Source organism: Carassius carassius, chromosome 18 (assembly GCF_963082965.1).
Source record: "Carassius carassius chromosome 18, fCarCar2.1, whole genome shotgun sequence".
NCBI classification, from domain to species: Eukaryota; Metazoa; Chordata; class Actinopteri; order Cypriniformes; family Cyprinidae; genus Carassius; species Carassius carassius.
Genome location: NC_081772.1, coordinates 23,123,158 through 23,145,730, shown reverse-complemented (window position 1 = coordinate 23,145,730; position 22,573 = coordinate 23,123,158). Strand labels below are relative to the sequence as shown.

Below are 22,573 nucleotides of genomic sequence, written 5' to 3'. Positions count from 1 at the left end.
TTCCCTCATTATCCTTCTGTGTATTTATACCCGGTCTGTCTGAGTCTGTGTTACGGAGTCCTTGTTTAATGTCCTATGATTATTCATGTCCGTCGCTTCTTGCCTTGCCTTGCCTTACCTTGTGTTCGTGTCTTCGTGTCTTCGTGTCTTGTTTATGTTGGATTTGGATATTCTGGTTTTGACCCTGCCTGGACTGTTTACCCCTTTGGATTACCCTTTAAATAAATGACTTACCTGCAATTGGTTCCCTCTCCTGTGTTTCCTGTAACGCCGATCGTGACAGAAGGACTCCGTCACACTAGGAACCAGCGGTATGTCGTTTTTCCGTTCCCCAGCCAAGATGGCGGAGCGGCGAACCAAGTACCTCCGGTTGATCGCCCTCCGCCAAGAGGGCAATGAAGTGGGGGCCCTGGCTCTGGTGTTCTGGTCCCTGGCCGAGGGCATGGGCTACAACGATGCGGCCCTCAAGGACTATTTCAATGGCCGGCTGGATGATCCAGTGTCTCAGGAGGAGATGGCGCAGTAAGGGACACTGGAATTCTGGGAATTTGTGCGCTTCCTGCAGCATCGGCTTCGGTGGGATGCCCCAGCCACTTCTGTCTCTTCCGGCGGGGTGGTCGTCAGCCCAGCACCACTGCCCAGGATGGCAACCAGCCAAGCGCCACAACCCAAGATGGCCGCCAGTCCAGCACCACTGCCCAGGATGGCTACCAGCCAAGCGCCGCAACCCAAGATGGCCGCCAGTCCAACACCACTGCCCAGGATGGCTACCAGCCAAGCGCCAATGCCCAGATTGGCAGCCGTTCCAGCGCCACAGCCCAAGATGGCCGCCAACCCAGCGCCAATGCCCAAATTGACCACCGGTCCAGCGCCACAGTACAAGATGGCCGCCAGCCCAGCGCCAATGCCCACTTTGGCCACCGGTTCAGCGCCACAGCCCAAGATGGCCGTCATCCTAGCGCCACAGCACAAGATGGCCGCTAACCCAGCGCCAATGCCCAAATTGGCCACCGATCCAGCGCCACAGTACAAGATGGGCGCCAGTCCAGCGCCACAACCCCAGATGGCCACCAGCCCAGCACCACAGTACAAGATGGCCGCCTGTACAGAGTCATGGCCCAAGATGGCTGCTTGCCCAGCGCCGCTGCACAGGATGAGAGTCTCAGCTGACCCTCCAGAGTCGAGTCAGGTACCAGTGAACTCTCCAGAGTCGAGTCAGGTGCCAGTGGACCCTCCAGAGTCGAGTCAGGTGCCAGTGGACCCTCCAGAGTCGAGTCAGGTGCCAGTGGACCCTCCAGAGTCGAGTCAGGTGCCAGTGGACCCTCCAGAGTCGAGTCAGGTGCCAGTGGACCCTCCAGAGTCGAGTCAGGTGCCAGTGGACCCTCCAGAGTCGAGTCAGGTGCCAGTGAACTCTCCAGAGTCGAGTCAGGTGCCAGTGAACTCTCCAGAGTCGAGTCAGGTGCCAGTGAACTCTCCAGAGTCAGGGCTAGTCACCGCTGATCCTCCAGAGTCAGGGCTAGTCACCGCTGATCCTCCAGAGTCAGGGCTAGTCACCGCTGATCCTCCAGAGTCAGGGCTAGTCACCGCTGATCCTCCAGAGTCAGGGCTAGTCACCGCTGATCCTCCAGAGTCAGGGCTAATCACCGCTGATCCTCCAGAGTCAGGGCTAGTCACTGCTGATCCTCCAGAGTCAGGGCTAGTCACCGCTGATCTTCAGGGACTGAGTCAAGTCACCGGTGATCTTCAGGGACTGAGTCAAGTCACCGGTGATCTTCAGGGACTGAGTCAAGTCTCTGGTGATTTTCAAGGATTGAGTCAAGTCACCGGTGATCTTCATGAACAAGGGAAAGTCACCTCTGATCTTCATGAACAAAGGCAAGTCACCATTGATCTTCATGAGCAAATACAAGTCACCAATGATCTTCATGTACAAATACAAGTCACCAATGATCTTCATGAGCAGTGTCAGGCCAGCACCAATCTTCTGGAGTCCAGTAAGGACACCAGGGGATTACCAGAGTTTCGTCATCCCATTGGTCCAGCCGCACGGAGGTCTGCTCCGCCTTGGGGGGCTCTGGTCCTGACCACATGGCTGTGGTGGTCTTCTGCTCCGCCCTGGGGGCCTTCCGCCCTGACCACACGGTTGTGGTGGCCTTCCGCTCCGCCCTGGAGGACTCTGGCTTCATCCACAAGGACGTGGTGGTCTTCTGCTCTGCCCTGGGGGGCTTCCGTCCTGACCACACGGTTGTGGTGGTCTTCTGCTCCGCCCTGGAGGGCTTCCGCCCTGACCTCACGGTTGTGGTGGTCTTCTGCCCCGCCCTGGAGGACTCTGGCCTCGACCCCAAGGATGTGGTGGTCTTCTGCTCTGCCCTGGGGGGCTTCATGTTGTTTTTTTTGCCTTTTTGTTTTTGTGTTCACTCCTGTCCCTGTTCCTCTCTGTTAGTCTGGCCCTCTGTCCCTCCCCCTGAACCTCCTCCGGGCCTCCTCCCTCCTGGTCTCCCTGTTTTGTGTTTACATTCTGGTGCCTGTTCCCCATGTTTTTCGTTTCTGGCCCTCCGTCCCTCCCCCTGAGCCTCCACCTGTCCGCCTCCCTCCTGGTCTCTGTTTTGTGTCTGTCGTGGAGCGTCTGGGAGCCGCTCCGTAGAGGGGGGGTACTGTCACAGTGTCTGGGTTGTGTTCCCTGGGTTTCCACTAGGTGTCCTCCTTTCTCACGGTGTCTGTCACCTTATCACTTCCTGTTTCCCTTATTTGGTCACCTTCCTCCTGTTGAGTAATTGATTGTTCCCCACCTGTCTCCTGTTCCCTCATTATCCTTCTGTGTATTTATACCCGGTCTGTCTGAGTCTGTGTTACGGAGTCCTTGTTTAATGTCCTATGATTATTCATGTCCGTCGCTTCTTGCCTTGCCTTGCCTTGCCTTACCTTGTCTTCGTGTCTTGTTTATGTTGGATTTGGATATTCTGGTTTTGACCCTGCCTGGACTGTTTACCCCTTTGGATTACCCTTTAAATAAATGACTTACCTGCAATTGGTTCCCTCTCCTGTGTTTCCTGTAACGCCGATCGTGACAACAGTAGCCTAGTATCGATATCTCGTTATTTCAACATAATAAGGGGACATTCTAATCTGCATTAAGCCACATTAAGCGTTCTTATAATGGTTTTCTATGGGAGGAAAATGCTTAACCGTTCATATTATGGGCTCATCTGATATTTTGTACATAGCATAGCCTATTTGTTAGGATTTTAGTATCATAATTATTAGGCTAATAAATGCACGCACAATTATCCGTGAACTTGATTTGAACAAATGCCTTTCAACTCGTGTGTGCAAAATTAAGAATTAAATTAATGTGCAGAAATTTGTACAAATAGAGAGTAGGCTATGTAGGCATACTATACTGTTGTAGCCATTTAAAAAAGCGCGTTTCATATTTGTTAAAATATTATAATGTTATTTTTTTTCCATTTATGTTGATTTATGAAAAGTGAACAGCACGACCGAGTAAGATAGGATGCACAATATGAGACATGGAGCGGGTCAGACATGATTTTGACCGTTGAAGTTGTTTAGAAAGTCCTGGGTAATTTGGTTCATGCTGGCTAAATAAAAGTTTCACTGAACATACAGTATACCTTGACTGCACCTTGTATTTTCAAATTTCTACATATCATGATTACACATTATTTAAGGGGTAAATATATTCTCTATCTCAACATTATTTTTCTCCTGGCTATAATAATTGTCTCTTGTTTATTGGTACAATAATTTTGATTAGTTTTGGAGTGGCAGTGATTTGCAGCTGGTAATGGATGGTAAAGAGGTTCTATTGAGTAAGATAGTGGCCTATCTTAAAAAGAATTTAACAAATGAACGTGAACTAGTTCGTTTTTAGACTATGAACATGAACTAGTTCATTATCATCTGTGTGAACTGAACTTTGAGCTAGTTCTTTTTAAGTATGAACTGGCACAACACTGTATAATACACACACACACACACACAAAAAAACAACAACAACAACATTTTTTTTATATATATATACAGTACAGACCAAAAGTTTGGACACACCTTCTCATTCAAAGAGTTTTCTTTATTTTCATGACTATGAAAATTGTAGATTCACACTGAAGTCATCAAAACTATGAATTAACACATGTGGAATTATATACATAACAAGAAAGTGTGAAAAAACTGAAAATATGTCATATTCTAGGTTCTTCAAAGTAGCCACCTTTTGCTTTGATTACTGCTTTGCACACTCTTGTCATTCTCTTGATGAGCTTCAAGAGGTAGTCACCTGAAATGGTCTTCCAACAGTCTTGAAGGAGTTCCCCCGAGAGATGCTTAGCACTTGTTGGCCCTTTTGCCTTCTGTCTGCGATCCAGCTCACCCCTAAACCATCTCGATTGGGTTCAGGTCCGGTGACTGTGGAGGCCAGGTCATCTGGTGCAGCACCCCATCACTCTCCTTCTTGGTCAAAAAGCCCTTGATGCCTTTAGTGTGACTCTACAATTTTCATAGTCATGAAAATAAAGAAAACTCTTTGAATGAGAAGGTGTGTCCAAACTTTTGGTCTGTAACTGTATATAGAAAGTCATAGAGGTTTGGGACGCCACAAGGGTCAGTTAAAATATACACTATAATTCTTCTTTTACACTAACTGTTTATACCCGTACAGTACATTTTACACCCTGTGGCCAGGCCTCATGCACTGAATATGGTCTAAAGAAAACAGATAATAATATAGATAATAATCAAGATAAAAAGACTATTAAAAGATCATATAGTACACAATTTTTCTCAATAATAGTATTGTTCTCTGCGATGCTGTGAAGTCCTAAGCCACTCAAACACCACAGAATCTATACTTCAAAACTAGAGAAAACCAGCTGATTCTAACGAGCATTTCTGCAAACACCCTGGAAACAACTCAAGCTTTTAAATTGAGAAGAAACATTTTGACAAGGCAGGAGGATAAACAACAGGCAGACAGTAATGGGCAACTCAGCATTAAAAATGAGAACAATTACGATCTATTCAGACATACCTTTGGGTGTCTATGTGTGGTCTCTGAATGGCTGATTTGAGGACAAGAGCATCAGACCGCACAGTCTTCTGAGGTGACGTCTTGGGGCTGGTATCAGACTCACCACTATCATCGTCTCCCATGGCTTTGACGTAACTACTGCTACGCATTCGACGACATGGGATCTCCTCCTGGTCAATCCCTGGGTAACCCCCCCACTCATCCTGAGGCACCTGCAGGGAAAGAGAACAAGGCATCAAAGCCTGTTCTTGCATGCAGAATGAGAGAATACAGTACCTTTCATCACACATCATGTCAAGCTGTTTGTTAAACCTATACCAGCTACAGCTAACTATCCTTCAATATATCCATCACAATGAGTCAGAAATTCCAGGAACTCCCAGTGGCTTTATTATTAGCAAGTATAAAAAATGTAGATAAAAATATAATTTATTATTTTTTTTATTATTTTTTTCTGAATTGTTTTTGTTAAGTATCTCAAATTGTTTAACTTTTTAATTCATTTGGAAAAAAAACATGTAAATAAATGTTAAAATAAATACATAAAAAAATCTAAATTGATCAAAATAATTAAGCATTAAAAATGTAATTATGTTTAAAAAAATTAGTTAAATAATAAACTGATTAAAAATAAGAGGCTAAAGAAAATTAGTTGTCAAATGGATTAAGAAAAACTATATAGTAATTATGCAGACTTTTTTTTTTACTAATATTTAAGCATATTGTGAAAAAAAAGATATGTTTGTTTTGTGAGGTGATCAAATAGCAATCAGGTCAGTAAATGAACTGGGAATCAGCATGGTTGTATTGCACTTCAAAGAGAAATATCATGATAAATAACTAGCAAAAGCTAATCTCATAATCTAAAGATCTATTAGGGTGGTAATTGTTTCCCAGTGTGACGTCAGTGGAGGAACATTTGCCTGTGATGAATCTCAGCTTTCAGAAGGCAATTAAAACATTGAGGGATACTGGAGGTGCAGTGTAATTGTATTAATTTTAGCAATAGCACATGCACACTGCATAAGGTTGTCACGCTTTATCCAAGTGCTTAATTTAATCCATTTCTGTATACAAAATGTGGCTCTTTATTAGAGTGACAAATTATACAGAATTCACTTAAAAACAACAACAGCAGTTTACAAGAAATGGCAAAAAAAAAGCTAACCTCCAAAAAATGGTTGACATCCTGTAACAAGGAGGCTGAGGCAGAATGTGAATCCATTTGCAGGAGTTTATTAAAGGAGTCATACCCTCGTATTACCTTGGATAGTGCTGTATTATAGTCTTTCAGGCCCTTCTAAAAAAGAAAAGTGGAAAAAAAATAAACACAGAGCTCCTCAGACCCTTATTTCTGTAGGCATTATTGTCTCGCGAGATCTGATGCGATATTTTGGCTGTCGTGGACGGTCATTATAATAATGCAAATGAGGGGCGCGTTGATTGGTTGCAGGAAGGGGGGGGTTGAAACCGCAGTTAACGCTTTAGCATATCATTACAAACTGACATCATGGCGCAAGTTGTGAATGAACTCGACCGGCTTCCCGGCCAGTGTATAAGTATGAGGCGCCGTTTAGGGCTTAAATCAAACTTCATTCATGCACACATATGAAACACGCTTGCATATATACTAAGTGGTCACACATACATGTATATGAACTCACGCACATAACGTTACTCATATGAGACACGAGCACAGCACACACACACAAATATAAGACGAGCACAGCACACACACACAAACTAGACGGCGCCTCATATATAAGCGTTAGGCAACAAATAAACAATAACCGAATTCATGATGATCTCAGTCATTTGTTTTTTGCAAAGTACGTTAGCAGCCATTCCCCATACCTCGAAGCTAATACTCCTGCCAGTGTTGTGCCTGAACACGTTCATTGAACGATAGTTCATGAACTCATTCATATTTTGGGCGAACATGAATGTACCGCATTACTGCCTGATGAACGTTACTGTGAAGTCGTTCATTCTGGTGTCTGTGAACGCCACGCTCTCTCTCAGTTTAACTTGTTCAGTAGGATGCCAGATTTCTACTAAGCCTTCTAGGCGAAAACACACCTAAAACACACCGTAAACCGGCCTTAATATGTAGCGGAAAAAACACCCAATCTGGCAACACCAGACTCTCTTTTTCAAACTCGTTCATCAAAATGAACAAATCTTTTTTCGAGTCATTTCGTTCACTTAAGGAGCTTTAAATGTTACTATTAACTGGCAAATTCCCCGAACACATCAACCTACGCAATCTTGATCATATTCTGAATTAAGAAATCATTATAATGCAGTCAAAAGTCCGTTTTTGCAGTCAGTTTACAGGGAACATAAATAATTACTTCACCACGAGTCTTTCGTTTATTTGTCTAGTGACAGACGCAATAGCAGCATACAATAGCCCCATTAGCAGTTAGATGCTGTTTGTTACACACAGTAGAGCAATAAAAACACAGTCTTACCGTTTCAATTGCAGGCAATTTTGTTGGAATGGTGCTTTTCCCGAGCTTCGATGCCAACTTCGCCTGATATTGCCCCAAATTTGTGAAGGATTTCGGCGTACAATGTTTAGCACAAACACGTAACGATAAGCCAGTGGGAAGGGTTGAAGGAACCGCGTCATTAAAAATGAATTTAATCCAATGGTCTCTGATAGCTAGGTCTGTTCTTGGTAGAGAAAACACATTTACATGTTGATTCTGGCAGTCAACCACAGAGCAACTCACGTGTGCACTACGTTTCAGCATCTTTCGCGACTGAATATGAGGGGGAGAGGGGAAGGGCGAGCTTCCTGCTGCGGTGTCCATATATGGTATATCCTGCCCCGTCTTTACGTCAAGACGGGGAAGAAATCAAAATCTCGTATTTGAGTGCGCGTGCACGTGGGCTATTTTACAAACCCTGAGGTAAACAAACGTTTCACTTTTAAATATCGGCTTCCCGGCCAGTGTATAATAGTTAGGCAATCATAACATACATTGATTCTCGTGGAAAAGTGAAAATTGTAGGTGATCACTCCTTTAAAGGAAGATCTTACAATCAGAGTCGTAAAACCAGGCAGAGTGTCAATACCGTAAGGGCAGTCCGACCTTTCAACATACACAGGGGTTATCCAGTAGACAGAGACGAGTAGGCAGGCGAACAGGTCAAACACAAACATCAGTCCAATCAAGCAATAAATCCAAAGGGGCAATCCAAGAGACGTGAACGAGGTAACAGGCAGAATCGTGATCAAACAGGCAGTCAGAATACTCACAAGGAAAACGCTTGGTAAGGCAGGTTTACTGGCAATACTTTGCAGTGAAGTGACGTGCTGATACATGTTAAATAGTCCCAAACAGGAAATGACTGTAGAAGCAGAGGGAGTGGTGAACAGTCAATACTCCGGTGAGGGCTCCCTCTGCTGGCGTGGCGTTACAGAATCCCCCTCCCTAGGAGTGCCTCCTGGCACTCGGCGCGGACGTCCCCATGGTCGTGGCACTGGTCGATCGGGTCTGGCTCGATGGAAGTCCTCCGTGAGAGACGGATCCGGAAAGTCGCTGGCGGCTACCCATGACCTCTCCTCAGGTCCATAGCCCTCCCAGTCCACAAAATATTGGAGCTGACCCCCTCTCCTTCTCAAGTCCAGTAATTCCTTGACCGTGTAGGCCGGTGCTCCATCAGTGCCCAGTGGCGGTGGTGGCTCTTGAGCCTCATGATTGGGGTCAGCATCCGTGTGGACCGGTTTCAGCAGTGACACATGGAAGGAGGGAGAGATACGATAGTTAGCAGGAAGCTCTTATTGGTTCTTCATAGAATTTTAAAAGGGCCAGCATACCTTGGGCTGAGCTTCATGCTTGGTAGCCGCAACTTGAGATCCTGTGTTGAGAGCCAGACCCGTTGTCCTGGTTGGTAGGATGGATGTGGTCGACGTCGCTTGTTAGTCTGGAGTTCCTGTACTCTGACAGCTCGTTGTAGGCGGACATGAGCACTGTCTCACACCCTCTCGCTCCGACGAATCCAGTCATCCACAGCGGGGACTGATGATGGTTCGCCAGACCACGGGAACATAGGGGGTTGGTATCCGAGGACACACTGGAAAGGGGTTAGGCCTGTTGACGAATGAGTCAGTGAATTCTGTGCATACTCTGCCCATGGGAGGAATTCTGACCATAGATGCTGTTCTCTGCTGAAATAGGACCGTAGGTATCTGCCTAGTTCCTGATTCAAGCGTTCCACCTGACCATTGGCTTGGGGATGATAACCAGAAGTGAGACTGACGTTGATATCCAGCTGTTTGCAGAATGCTCTCCATACTTAGGATGTAAACTGGGTACCTCTGTCACTGACATCCCCCGGGATTCCATAGTTCCTGAACACGTGGTGGAACATAGCCTGTGCCGTCTCCATGGCGATGGGAATCCTTTCAAGGGGACTAAACGGCAGGACTTGGAGTATCTGTCAATGATAACAAGGATTGTCGTGAAACCATGGGACAGCGGTAAGTCAGTAACAAAGTCTATTGAGAGATGAGACCAGGGACGTTGTGGAATGGGCAGAGGTTGCAGGAGTCCAGAGGGTAATTCCTTGGGGGTCTTACATTGAGCACAAATCTGACAAGCTTTGACGTGATTAGTGACATCCTTGGACATTGAAGGCCACCAGAATGAGTTACGTACCAGGTGTAGATTGCGAGAGATACCTGGGTGGCCAGAGCTGACTGAGGAGTGGACCCACTGAATGACTCTGGGGCGCAGACTTTGTGGAACGTAATTGAGGTTAGGAGGGCAGTTGGTAGGAGCTGGATCTTGGATCTGTTCCCGTTAAATCTTCTCCATGATATCCCAAGTAATTGGGGCAACGATTACTGGTGGAGGAAGAATGTATTCTGGGGTTTTGTTGTCAATGAGGAGACCATACTGCCTGGATAGAGCATCTGCCTTACTGTTTTTGCTTCCTGGGCGATAAGTCACTGAGAATTGGAAGCGAGTGAAGAAGAGGGACCATTGAGCTTGGCGAGGGTTGAGTCGTTTTGCACCTTTAATGTATTCCAGATTTTTATGATCAGTAATCACTTGGAACGAATGGACTGCTCCCTCGAGCCAGTGCCTCCATTGCTCTATTGCTGCTTTCATAGACAGGAGTTCCTTATTCCCTACATCATAGTTTTGTTCCGCTGCCGTTAACTTCCTGGAAAAGAATGCACAAGGGTACAGTTTACCCGGTTGACCATGGCGCTGAGAGAGTACGGCCCCAATGCCTGAGTCCGAGGCATCTACTTCCACAATGAATGGTAAGTTGGGGTCAGGATGCTTGAGGATAGGAGCCGTGGTAAATTTAACTTTTAAGACATTCAATGCTTGACTAGTCTCCTCACTCCACCTGAGCTTGGAAGGTTTCCCCTTGAGAAGTGATGTCAGTGGTGCTGCAACCATGCTGTAGTTTCTAATGAACCTTCGGTAAAAGTTAGCAAATCCCAGGAATCTCTGAAGGTCCTTGATAGTGGAAGGTTGGGGCCACACCATTACTGCCTTGACCTTGGCCTCGTCCATCGTAACACCTTGATGACTAATGTGATAACCCAGGAATGATGTCTGCTTTTCGTGAAACTCACATTTCTCTGCCTTGACGTACAGGTGATTTTTCAGGAGCCGAGTGAGGACGGTCTTGACATGGTTAACATGTTCTGCCTCAGACTTGGAGTAGATGAGAATGTCATCAATGTAAGCAATTACGTACTGGTTAAGCAGGTCCCGGAAGATATCGTTTATGAAAGACTGGAAGACAGCAGGTGCGTTGACAAGTCCATACGGCATGACCTGATACTCATAGTGCCCTCTAGTGGTGAGGAAGGCAGTCTTCCACTCGTCGCCCTCCTTGATGCGAATGAGGTTGTATGCACTTTGTAAGTCTAATTTGGTGTAAATCCTTGCTTCACGGAGCTGTTCCAGAGCTGAAAGGACCAATGGTAAAGGGTAGCGGAATTTTATCGTGACGTTGTTAAATCCCCGATAATCAATACAGAACCTGAGTCCTCCGTCCTTTTCTCCACAAAGAAGAACCCTGCTGCAGCTGGAGAAGTGGAAGGTGAGTCCTGAACTCAGGGCCTCCTCAATATAATCCTCCATGGCTTGGGATTCTGTACGAGACAAGGGATAAACACGACTCTTGGGAGGCATGGCATTGGGGAGTAAATCAATACTACAGTCCCAGGGACGATGAGGTGGTAGTTGTGTTGCCTTAGTTTTGCTAAATACCTCTGCTAGGTCATCGTAACAGGGGGGAATATTGACAGTCTTGGTGCTTGAAGGGCTTTCAACACTAGTGATACAGCAAGGCTGGGGCACTGACGAGAAACAGTTACTTTCACAGAAGGCTGACCACTTGGTAAACTCACCCTGATGCCAGGACAGGACGGGGTCATGAATGGACAGCCATGGGAATCCGAGGATGACTTCATGCTTAGGAGAGTTAACAACATAGAAGGATATGGACTCCTGGTGAAATAACCCCACTTGTAATGTAAGAGTCTTGGTTTGTTGAATTATGCCAGTTTCGACTGCTGTGTCGTTAATGCCCTTGATCTTAATGGGTGGGTTACATGGTTGGACGGTTAAGTTATACTTCTTGACGATATCTTCATGAATGATATTTAATGCTGCTCCGGAGTTGATCATTGCTGTCAATGAGATGGACAGTTCTTCAGTTTTTAAGGTAAGGGGAAGTTTGAAGGATTGATTATTTGGTATCGACAAGTGTTCCAAATTTACCAAAATGGGCTTCTGGGCCTTGTGTGAACATCTCTGGCAACGATGCCCTGGTTCACCACAGTAGAAACAGAGATGGAGATGGCATCGCTGTGCTCGTTCACTTTTCGAAAGTTTGGTAAAGTTGACTTGCATGGGTTCTTCGGGCGTTTTAATTACAGTCGGGATAACAGGGAGTATTTCCTTTACATACCTTCCTCGCGGAGTCTGTCTCATCAAATTATCCATCTTGATTGCAAGCATGACGAAGTCAGTAAACAATGAATTTTCTCCTTTACATACGAGCTCTGCCTGGAGATCCGTGCTGAGGCTTCTCTGAAATACGACTTTTAGCGAAACATCATTCCCCCCACTGTGAGCAGCAAGGGTGCGAAACAAGATGGCATACTCTGCGGCTGTTCTGTTTCCTTGCGACAGTTGCAGAAGTTGAGGTGACATATCCTTGCCCCCTGCGGGATATTCAAACACTTCTCGAAGTTGTTGCAGGAAATAGTCAAAGGATCGTCTGAATCTCATGTCAGTATCCAAAACAGCTGCAGCCCAGTCGATCACCTTCCCAGACAATAAAGACATCATGACAGCACATTTCTTTTCGTCAGAATTAAACTTGTCTTCCTGATTGTCGAAATAAATCTTCACTTGACGAAGAAAGCCCCGACATCTATCAGCTGAACCATCAAATTTATCGGGTAGTGCAAAACTCACCGCTCTAGGCGTGGTTGATGGAAGTGACTGGATGTAGCTAGTCAAGTGCTCGTTGACTGCTTGAAGTTTACTCAACTGATCTTGGTACCCCTTTAAGACATCACTTTGATAAGCGAACGCCGCTTGCATGTTAGAAACTTCCGCTGGATTCAGTTGAGGCGAAGTATTCTGTAACGAGGAGGCTAAAGCAGAATGTGAATCCATTTGCAGGAGTTTATTAAAGGAAGATCTTACAATCAGAGTTGTATAACCAGGCAGAGTGTCAATACCGTAAGGGCAGTCCGATCTTTCAACATACACAGGGGTTATCCAGTAGACAGAGATGAGTAGGCAGGCGAACAGGTCAAACACAAACATCAGTCCAATCAATTAATAAATCCAAAGGGGCAATCCAAGAGACGTGAACGAGGTAACAGGCAGAATCGTGATCAAACAGGCAGTCAGAATACTCACAAGGAAAACGCTTGGTAAGGCAGGTTAACTGGCAATACTTCGCAGTGAAGTGACGTGCTGATACATGTTAAATAGTCCCAAACAGGAAATGACTGTAGAAGCAGAGGGAGTGGTGAACAGTCAATACTCCTGTGAGGGCTCCCTCTGCTGGCGTGGCGTTACACATACATACTGTTTTTGTCATTTACAGCAAAGAGATGCCTAAACATTGTTACAGTTATCAATGTTTGACTCATGAGATACATTTTAGCATAAAAATGAGTACTTATGTAAATAATAATCTTTAAAAGAATATATTCTTAGAAGTGTGAATTAAATGTAGTGTCTTCAGAAAATAAAGTGCAATTAAACTATTTAAAATAATATTTTATATGTATTTTAAAAGCAATTTGCTGAACTTCTGAGCTATTTCTTGCCTCATTAAGTAAATTTTTACATGCAGTTTCATAATTATTTCTATTTTCCTTCAAATATGCTGCCCAATGCAGCTCATGGCTTGTTTTAAATCTCATATTCTGGCTGTAGACGGCAGCTGGACATACTAAAATCACTGTACTCAAGCTTAATGGCAGTAAATCTGCAGTGAGGGAAAAAGGGGCAACTTAAGACCTTTTAACCTAAAAAAAATCTCTTACATATGAACACAGCATTTGTTAACACCTCCAGGTTTGTTTTCAAGGGATAACAGTAGAAATTTTTGTAGGATGTAGTCATAGCAACCACACCTGAATAAGCATTATACATGTGTGTAAGATGAGAAACAATTATTGTTTATACCGGAGGTAATCAGAGCAATTTATTAAGAGGGAAACAACTGCAAGAACTCTATGTCATCCAACAAAGAATATATATCCATGTAATGTGTGCTGATGTAATTTATGCTATTCTCTAGAAATAGGATGTTACAAACAGGTTATAAGCCACATGACCGACTGGTGGGTCTCACACAAACTATAATCTACATACTGTACTGTATAATAAGATAAAATCAAATATATACAATGAGTATAAATGAATGTACATATTGGATAAATGAAAAATAGTTTATATGAATTACAAAACGTATTATTATTATAATTATTATTATTATTATTATTATTTATCTGTAATTATAAAATTTATATTTTATAACGAATTATATAAATATGTTACAGTTGTAAATTACAGTTTGGCACTTACAGTGAAAGTGAATGACACCAATTCATAAACATTAAAATACTTGATGTAAACAGAAAGAATATTGATAAAAAAAAACAATTTTACAACTATAGTACACTGATGCAAGGATTCTGAACTGTTCTGTGTCGTGTTTTACCATGAACTTAGTTCCTGTTTGTCCTTATTTGGTCATGTTCCTGTCCTAGTTTAGTTAATTAGTCATTCTGTACACCTGTGTTTCTCCAACTGTCCCTTGCATTTAAGTTCGAGTCTGTGCTGTCTGTCTTTGTCTGAGATTGAATGTCTACCCATGTGTTTCCCATCTGCCAAGTGTCACCTTCTGGATTTTTGGGTTAAAAGACTATTGTTTGAGTGTATGCCTTGTCTCCTCGCTCCTCGCCTTAGGCTAAGTGTAATAACTGACATGGCAATGCAACACTATAAACCCGAGAGGCCTACATTAACTGTAAAATAGGTCTCTTAAACAGCTTTACAGATCAAATGATACAGAAGGTTTTTTGAAGAAGAAGATTGATTGTACTATAATATTATAAGCTTTACATTTCTGCTCTTAAATCCTTAAAAAATAGGTCCTATTCATTTTCATTGTGAGTGACTAACAATTTTTCCAATTTTTTTGATAGATTATTCAAAATGCGTTTTTGTGGTAACTGTTGTGTTAATAGTAGGACTAATTCAGCCGACATATTCACTGGCAGTTTAATATTCTCTGTGTCTTGACTGGATTCTGAACCACATCACTGTGATAAAATCAAAGACAATGTCTAGACAGCGTCATGAGAAAAGCACCAATTCATCTCCTCAGCAGAGCGTAACAGACAACAGATTCCTTGTTCTACCTCAAACGGTGTTTTATCTCTTTTCATAAGTATATGCTTCAATTTGAAAATTCCATATCATGTTTATAGTGACCATGATCACAGTTATAAATATTATCAATAGATTGTTAAAATATGTTGGAAAAGTTAAAAAAAGTACTTAATCATTTCACTCGGTTTTGTCAAATACCAACAAATCACAAATAAAATTAGCAAAACTATCCCATTTTAGTTTGCATAAACATTAAAACAATATTATGAAAAAAAAGATGGCTGATTTTAAACAAAAAATCTTGGTCGGGTGACTTACAGTACAACATAATATTATCTACCAAGTAAAAGATCAAAATTATACATTTTATCTGCTCCATAAAAAAAATTTACATTAACTTTTTAATCTACTTTTTAATCTAAGGTCTCCCAAGGCAAACAGGTCCTAGGCGACGGGTCAGACTAAGAGCGGTTCAGAAACCCCTTATGAAGAGATCACATCAAAGGACCGTGACGTCGCCCGGTATGGCGCAGCCGGGGCCCCACCCTGGAGCCAGGCCCGGGGTTGGGGCTCGTATGCGAGCGCCTGGTGGCCGGGCCTCCCCCCACGGGGTCCGGCCGGGCTCAGCCCGAAGGAGCGACGTGGGGCCGCCTTCCCGTGGGCTCACCACCTACAGGAGGGACCGTAAGGGGCCGGTGCTTAGAGAATCGGGCGGCAGTCCAAGGCGGGGGCCTCGACAGCCAAATCCCTAGACACGGAAACTAGCTCTAGGGACCTGGAACGTCACCTCACTGGCGGGGAAGGAGCCCGAGATTGTGCGTGAGGTTGAGAGGTTTCGACTAGCGATAGTCGGGCTCACCTCTACGCACAGCTTGGGCTCTGGAACCACACTCCTCGAGAGAGGATGGACTCTTCACCACTCTGGAGTTGCGCAAGGTGAGGGGCGGCGGGCTGGTGTGGGTCTGCTAATAGCCCCCCAGCTCAGCTGCCATGTGTTGGAGTTTACCCCGGTGAACGAGAGGGTCGCTTACCTGCGCCTTCGGGTCGGGGATAGGTCTCTCACTGTCGTTTGTGCCTACGGGCCGAACGGCAGTGCAGAGTACCCGGCCTTCTTGGAGTCTCTGGGAGGGGTGTGGAGGGTGCTCCGGGAGTATGGGGTCCGGGACCCTTTGCTAAGGGAGGGCCGTCTTGTTCATGAGTGAGGGAAGGATGGAACGGGAGATTGACAGACGGATCGGTGCAGCTTCTGCAGTAATGCGGTCGATGTACCGGTCTGTCGTGGTGAAGAAAGAGCTGAGCCGCAAGGCGAAGCTCTCGATTTACCGGTCAATCTAGGTTCCTACTCTCACCTATGGTCATGAGCTTTGGGTCATGACCGAAAGGACAAGATCTCGGATACAGGCGGCCGAAATGAGCTTTCTCCGCAGGGTCGCTGGGTGATCCCTTAGAGATAGGGTGAGAAGCTCAGTCACCCGGGAGGAGCTCAGAGTAGAGCCGCTGCTCCTCCACATCGAGAGGGGTCAGCTGAGGTGGCTCGGGCATCTGTTCCGGATGCCTCCTGGACGCCTTCCCCTGGAGAGACTATGTCTCCCGGCTGGCCTGGGAACGCCTCGGTGTCCCCCCAGAAGAGCTGGAGGAAGTGTCTAGGGAGAGGGAAGTCTGGGGTTCTCTGCTTAGATTGCTTCCCCCGTGACCCGGCCCCGGATAAGCGGAAGAAGATGGATGGATGGATGGATGGATCTACTTTTCCATTTACTGGTTTCGCATTTGCGAGAAAAAAAATTCAGACAGGCTGAAATGAAAATGTAAATCTACTGTCTGACAGGAGGTGGTGCTTATGGAACAGCAGAAAAAGAGTTGTTTCCATGGTAACAACTGTAAACAAAGCAGCTCTGTGTTTATAAGCACTGTTTTATTATGCATTACACAGAGGGACAGTGAAAAAGAAATCAAAACTTTTCTTAAGACAGTAACTTCCCCTTAGATGCATTTACAGAATTAATCTATTCATACATCCTTTAATATATTTTCTCTCAGCACTCGGCCTTCATTCATGTGTTCACACAAAATGTCTGGGGTTACTCGACGTAACCCCGGTTCCCTCAGAGGAAGGAAACAAGACACTGCAGCTGAAAGCCACTTTGGGGAAATGCCTTTTCAAATCCTGCTATTGCATCTGACTGGAAGCCTGTGCTATCCAGCATTCATACATCTTCACACAGATCACTGAAGCTGTGTAGTTGCCTCCTGCTTCAAATGCTCCACCATCATCCCTCTACCCAAAAAACCAAAGATCACAGGACTAAATGACTACAGACCTGTTGCTTTAATGTCTGTGGTCATGAAGTCATTTGAGAGACTGGTGTTGGAATTGAAGGAAATTATTGGACACCCTGCAGTTTGCTTACCAAGCAAACAGGTCTGTGGATAATGTAGTCAACATGGGAATGTATTATATGCTAAAACATCTGGACAAACCAGGGACTTATGTGAGGATCCTGTTTGTGGAATTCAGCTCCACTTCCATCACCATCATCCTGGATACCCTCCTGTATAAACTGACCCAGCTCTGTACCCACCTCCACCTGTCAGTGGATCACCAGCTTCCTGACATACAGGCAGTATCTAGTGAGTCTGGAAAAACTCTCATCCAGCACCCGCACTCAGCTCCTCAGGGGTGTGCTCTCCCCACTGCTCTTTTCCCTCGTCATATATGACTGGACCCCTCTGTCAAGCTCCTGAAGTTTGCAGAAGAGACAACAGTCATCGGCCTCATCCAGGACAGTGATGAATCTGCTTACAGTCAAGAGGTTGAGCAGCTGGCTTTCTGGTGCAGTCACAACAACCTGGAGCTGAACACTCACAAAACTGTGGAGATGATTGTGGACTTCAGGAGAAACCCCTAAAAAAGGCCCAACAGAGCTTGTACTTCCTTCATCAACTGAAAAATTTCAACATGCCATAGGCACAGATGACTCAACTGTTATTGAGTCGGTTATGTGCTCTTCTATAACCGTCTTGGCTTGGGTCAAATCAGATTTAAGAAGACTGCAACAGACTATAAGGACAGCTGAAAGGATAATTGGTGTCCACCTCCCCAACCTTCAGGACTTGTAGAACTCCAGACAGAAGAAATGGGCAGGTAACATCATCACAGACACCTCTAACCCTGGCTACAGCCTGTTTGATGTAGTCTACTCCCCTCAGGCAGATGTTAAATATCTCTGTGCTCTACAACATCTAGTCATAAAAACAGTTTTTCCCCTAAACCATTTCCATCTTATACAGATAACACACAAATTTGTATATGCAGTAAGTAATGCACAAATATGTACATAAATCTTCTGTTCCAAATGTATACCACATTATATATTTTTTCCCCTAAGTCTTACCTATTAACGTTCTTTCTGTTCTCATGTCATATATGTATGTAGGCTATGTACCAAGAGCTCCTAAAAAACACAAATTCCTTGCATGTTTGCACACACTTTACGGATAAAGCTCATTCTGATTCTGCTGCTGCTTCTGTTACCTTGATTAACCCGAGACATTCCCTTTTGAGTCATTCTCAAACCGGACCCGAAAGCCTCTTTGGGGAACAAGTAAAATCATGCAGTGTAAAAACAGTGCTATCTGCGAATCCACTCAGAGTTATATGGGGAGAAATGCCAGACTAAAAGCCAACAGCACTCGCTTTTCCAACACTCTTTCTGGCTAATGTCCGCTCACTAAAAAACTAAATTACTTAATACGACTCCAAATAAACCTTTACAAGGAAATTAGAAAAAAATGCTGTGCACTTTTGCTAACAGAGACATGACTAAACAACAATACTGTATGTCCGACGCAGTGTACCAGATCGAGGGGCTTCTCTTCTTCTGAGCCGAAAAACAAAAAACAACTGTAAGGAAAAAAACTGCGGAAGAGGACTCGCTGTCTACGTTAACAAACACTGGTGCACTTATTCTCTGTTAAGCAGACATTGTTTCAAAGTGGTGGAATTTCTGATGCTGAAGTGCCTGGCACATTATTACCTGCAAATTTACAGTTGTGTTTATTGTGACTATGTATGTTCCACCAAGTGCTAATGCTAGTGCTGTGAATCATAAATCTATTCCTCAGCATTTCTCTGTATATTAACACAAATCAACCTTTAAGCTGGTAAAACTTTAAGAACCAGGAACATCTCTAATTAAATTTTTTTCTCATTAGATTTCCAATCTTCCAGATGAGCGTTAGCAGGTGGTCACAGTACATTATTGTACCACATGGAGGCACTAAAGACAATACACTCATATACTGTAAATGAACATTCATTATTCACTGACAGTGAGGAAGTGCATATATAGATATAACTCCACTCAAGAGCAGGATTAGAGGAATCTAAATGGGAGAAAAAAAAGGAACCTTCAGATGTTGAAGCGATGACTGCAGAATACTTTTAGACATTTCCACTCAGTGTGAAATTGCATGCTATTATTGCAAGTTCAGTCATTTCACAACAGTGTGCTTACTCTATTTGCTGGGAGACAGAAATGCCTCCAGGATTTATAGTTGATAAGGGAGTTAAGATCTTCAAATAATGCAAAATAAAGTTTCAAATGAATGAGCCGCACTTCACAGAGCTGTGCTAACATTGAGGAAGCTACCTGATTAATCAGGAGCCGAAGACCTTTGAAATCCTCCTTCCCAGATTTCCGGAAAACAGAAATTCATGCTAATCTGGAATTTCCAGTACAGCTGAGAGGAAGGCCCTAATCTTGAGTTTCAAAAAAAGATCTCAATAATGCCCCAAACTGTACTCAGATTTGCCAAGATAACAAAATATGCAAATCAATGAAAATGAAAAGTCGACAGTCCTTTTTTAAACAAAGTTATGCTAAAAATTATTTAGGCTTGAATTTAAGATTTATGCAATTAAATTGCATATAAAATGACAAGTAATGCCTTACTTGTAACTTTAGCATGTACATTTAATGAACATTTAGCATGTGCTATTGATGTGTTAGCTATTGATTTTTAAATGAAATACACAAGACGAATTGGTTCCAGGGCCACAACTCAAATAGTTGGAGCAAACTACAAGTGTAGTTTGTTGGTTGAATTTAATTTCATTAGAAGTTAAAAAATATTGATGCAAACAATTGTGTTGCATTCATTCATTCATTTACATATATTTATTTGAGGCAACATATTTTAAAGTGCATTTTGATTAAACAATTTTAACATTAATAAACTTAATGGGATTTAAATTTGTCAGTCATACATAAATGAAACTGGTAAGATTTTTGTAATACTAATAAACTGAGTGTTTTAAAAATACAATAACCAGGTTTATGTATTTTTTATTTAATCAATCAATCCAGTTGGTTTCAATCTCATACATTATAACTGGACTTTTAAATCTGCCATAGAATGCAAAAAAAAATCACTTTTATAAGGTGTTTTAACAGTTGTCTGGCTGCAGTGTGTGAAAACAACCAGTCTATAATGGTAAAAATCCACCCACTCATTGTTTTATAATCCCAATAATTCACAAACACGTCTCATATATATATATATATATATATATATATATATGAAGTCGTGGCCTAAAGGTTAAAGAGTCGGACTCCCAATCGAAAGGTTGTGAGTTCGAGTGCGGCAGGAACTGTGGGTGGGGGGAGTGCATGTACAGTTCTCTCTCCACCTTCAATACCATGACTTAGGTGCCCTTGAGCAAGGCATCGAACCCCCAACTGCTCCCCGGGTGCCGCAGCATAAATGGCTGCCCACTGCTCCGGGTGTGTGCTCACAGTGTGTGTGTTTGTGTTCACTGCTCTGTGTGTGTGCATTTCGGATGGGTTAAATGCAGAGCACAAATTCTGAGTATGGGTCACCATACTTGGCTGAATGTCACTTCACTATATATATCATAAATATATCATATATTTTTAGTGACAAGTACACATTTCCATTGCCAACACTTAGGCCCGGTTTCATAGACGGGGCTTAGCCTAAACCAGGATTAGGCCATAGTTCAATTAGGACATTTAAGTAATTTTTATAAACATTCCTTCGAAAAAAGTATTACTGGTGTGAATCTTATGACAAAATAAAGGCACTGACATGTTTTAAGATCAGTCGGTGCAAGTTTCTTTTCGATAAAACAGCTCAGATTTACATTTTAGTCTAGGACTAGGCTTAAGCCTTGTCTGTGAAACCGGGGGTTAATGTCAGATACCTTAAAGGGATAGTTTACCCAAAAATTAAAATTCTATCATCGTTTACTCACCCTCAAGTTGTTCCAAACCTGTATGAGTTTCTTTGTTCTGTTGAACACAAAGGAAGATATTTGGAAGAATGACAGAATCAAACAGATCTCGGTCCCCATTGACTTCCATAGTAGGAAAAAATATATACTATGGTAGTCAATGGGGACCGAGATCTGTTTGGTTACAAACATTCTTCCAAATATCTTCCTTTGTGTTCAGCAGAACAAAGAAACTCATACAGGTTTGGAACAACTTGAGGGTGAGTAAACGATGATAGAATTTTCATTTTTGGGTGAACTATCCCTTTAAAGACATTGCTATTGCTACATTGCTATGCCATTGCTACACTTTCTATGCTATGACGGCTCCACAGACTTCTTGTTGCAAATTTTGCTCACACACACACACACACACACACACACACACAAACCTGGACCTGGAGATGGACACACACACACACTCAAACTCACAAACTTACTGACACACTCAAACACAGGCTCACACACTCAAACATTCAAAAAGACTAACACACACACTCACAGACTAAGACACACACAGGCTCACACACACACCAAACTGGACCTGGAGGTGGACACACACAGACTCTGACACATACACACAAACCTGGAGATTGAGGTGGACAAAAACCAACACACACCAACCTGAACCTGGAGATAATAATAATATAATGTCTAGTCTGGTGGCTGTGATATATATAAACCTACCAACGTCCGTTGCCATGATTTTTGGAATGACTGATCGCGAGAGGAAAAAAATGACGTTTTTAGTCGCATAACATCAGTTAATGGAAACGCCGTGATTTCGCAATAGTTGTTTATCGATATTTAGAAAAAAAAACACTAAAGTTTTGCGCAAATCTGTAATGGAAACGTGACAGCGCTTAACATAGACTAACTTCTCAGAGTTATGTTGAGCAACAGTGTTCATTACTAACCATTCAACTCCGGATTGATTCTGCAATCTTCGATGGGGGAATACAATCTGTAACTAACGCATGCTCATGTTTTGATTCAGATCGTGTTCGAAGAGGAGGGGCTAGTCGTGCGTGCCTCCATTGTCAGTTTGTGAGAGGGAGGGAGCAAGCAGCGCGCAGCTCTACAATAAAATAAAATTGTACCCATATTAAATAGGTTTAAAATCTGAATCAATTCGTGGCAGTCAGCGTTGATATTGTGGCGGGCCGCCACAAATTAATGAATGTATGGGAAACCCTGATCCTAAACTTTTATGACCCTGCCTCTTAAAAGAATCGGAATCGAGAATCGTTAGGAACCAGAATCGAAACAAGGAATCGGAATTGGAAACGTTCAAATTCAAACGATACCCAACCGTACATATGATAC

The 22,573-nt window shown here is 43.5% G+C and overlaps 1 protein-coding gene across 1 annotated transcript in view; it reads right to left on the bottom strand.

The window, feature by feature from the left end:
* LOC132092700 (disks large-associated protein 2-like) overlaps positions 1–22,573 on the bottom strand; it is a 126,171-nt gene that overhangs the window by 23,694 nt on the left and 79,904 nt on the right. Inside the window, exon 4 of the mRNA XM_059499051.1 lies at positions 5,051–5,262. Coding sequence (XP_059355034.1) covers positions 5,051–5,262 — 212 coding nt within the window. The remainder of the gene's footprint in view (positions 1–5,050; positions 5,263–22,573) is intronic.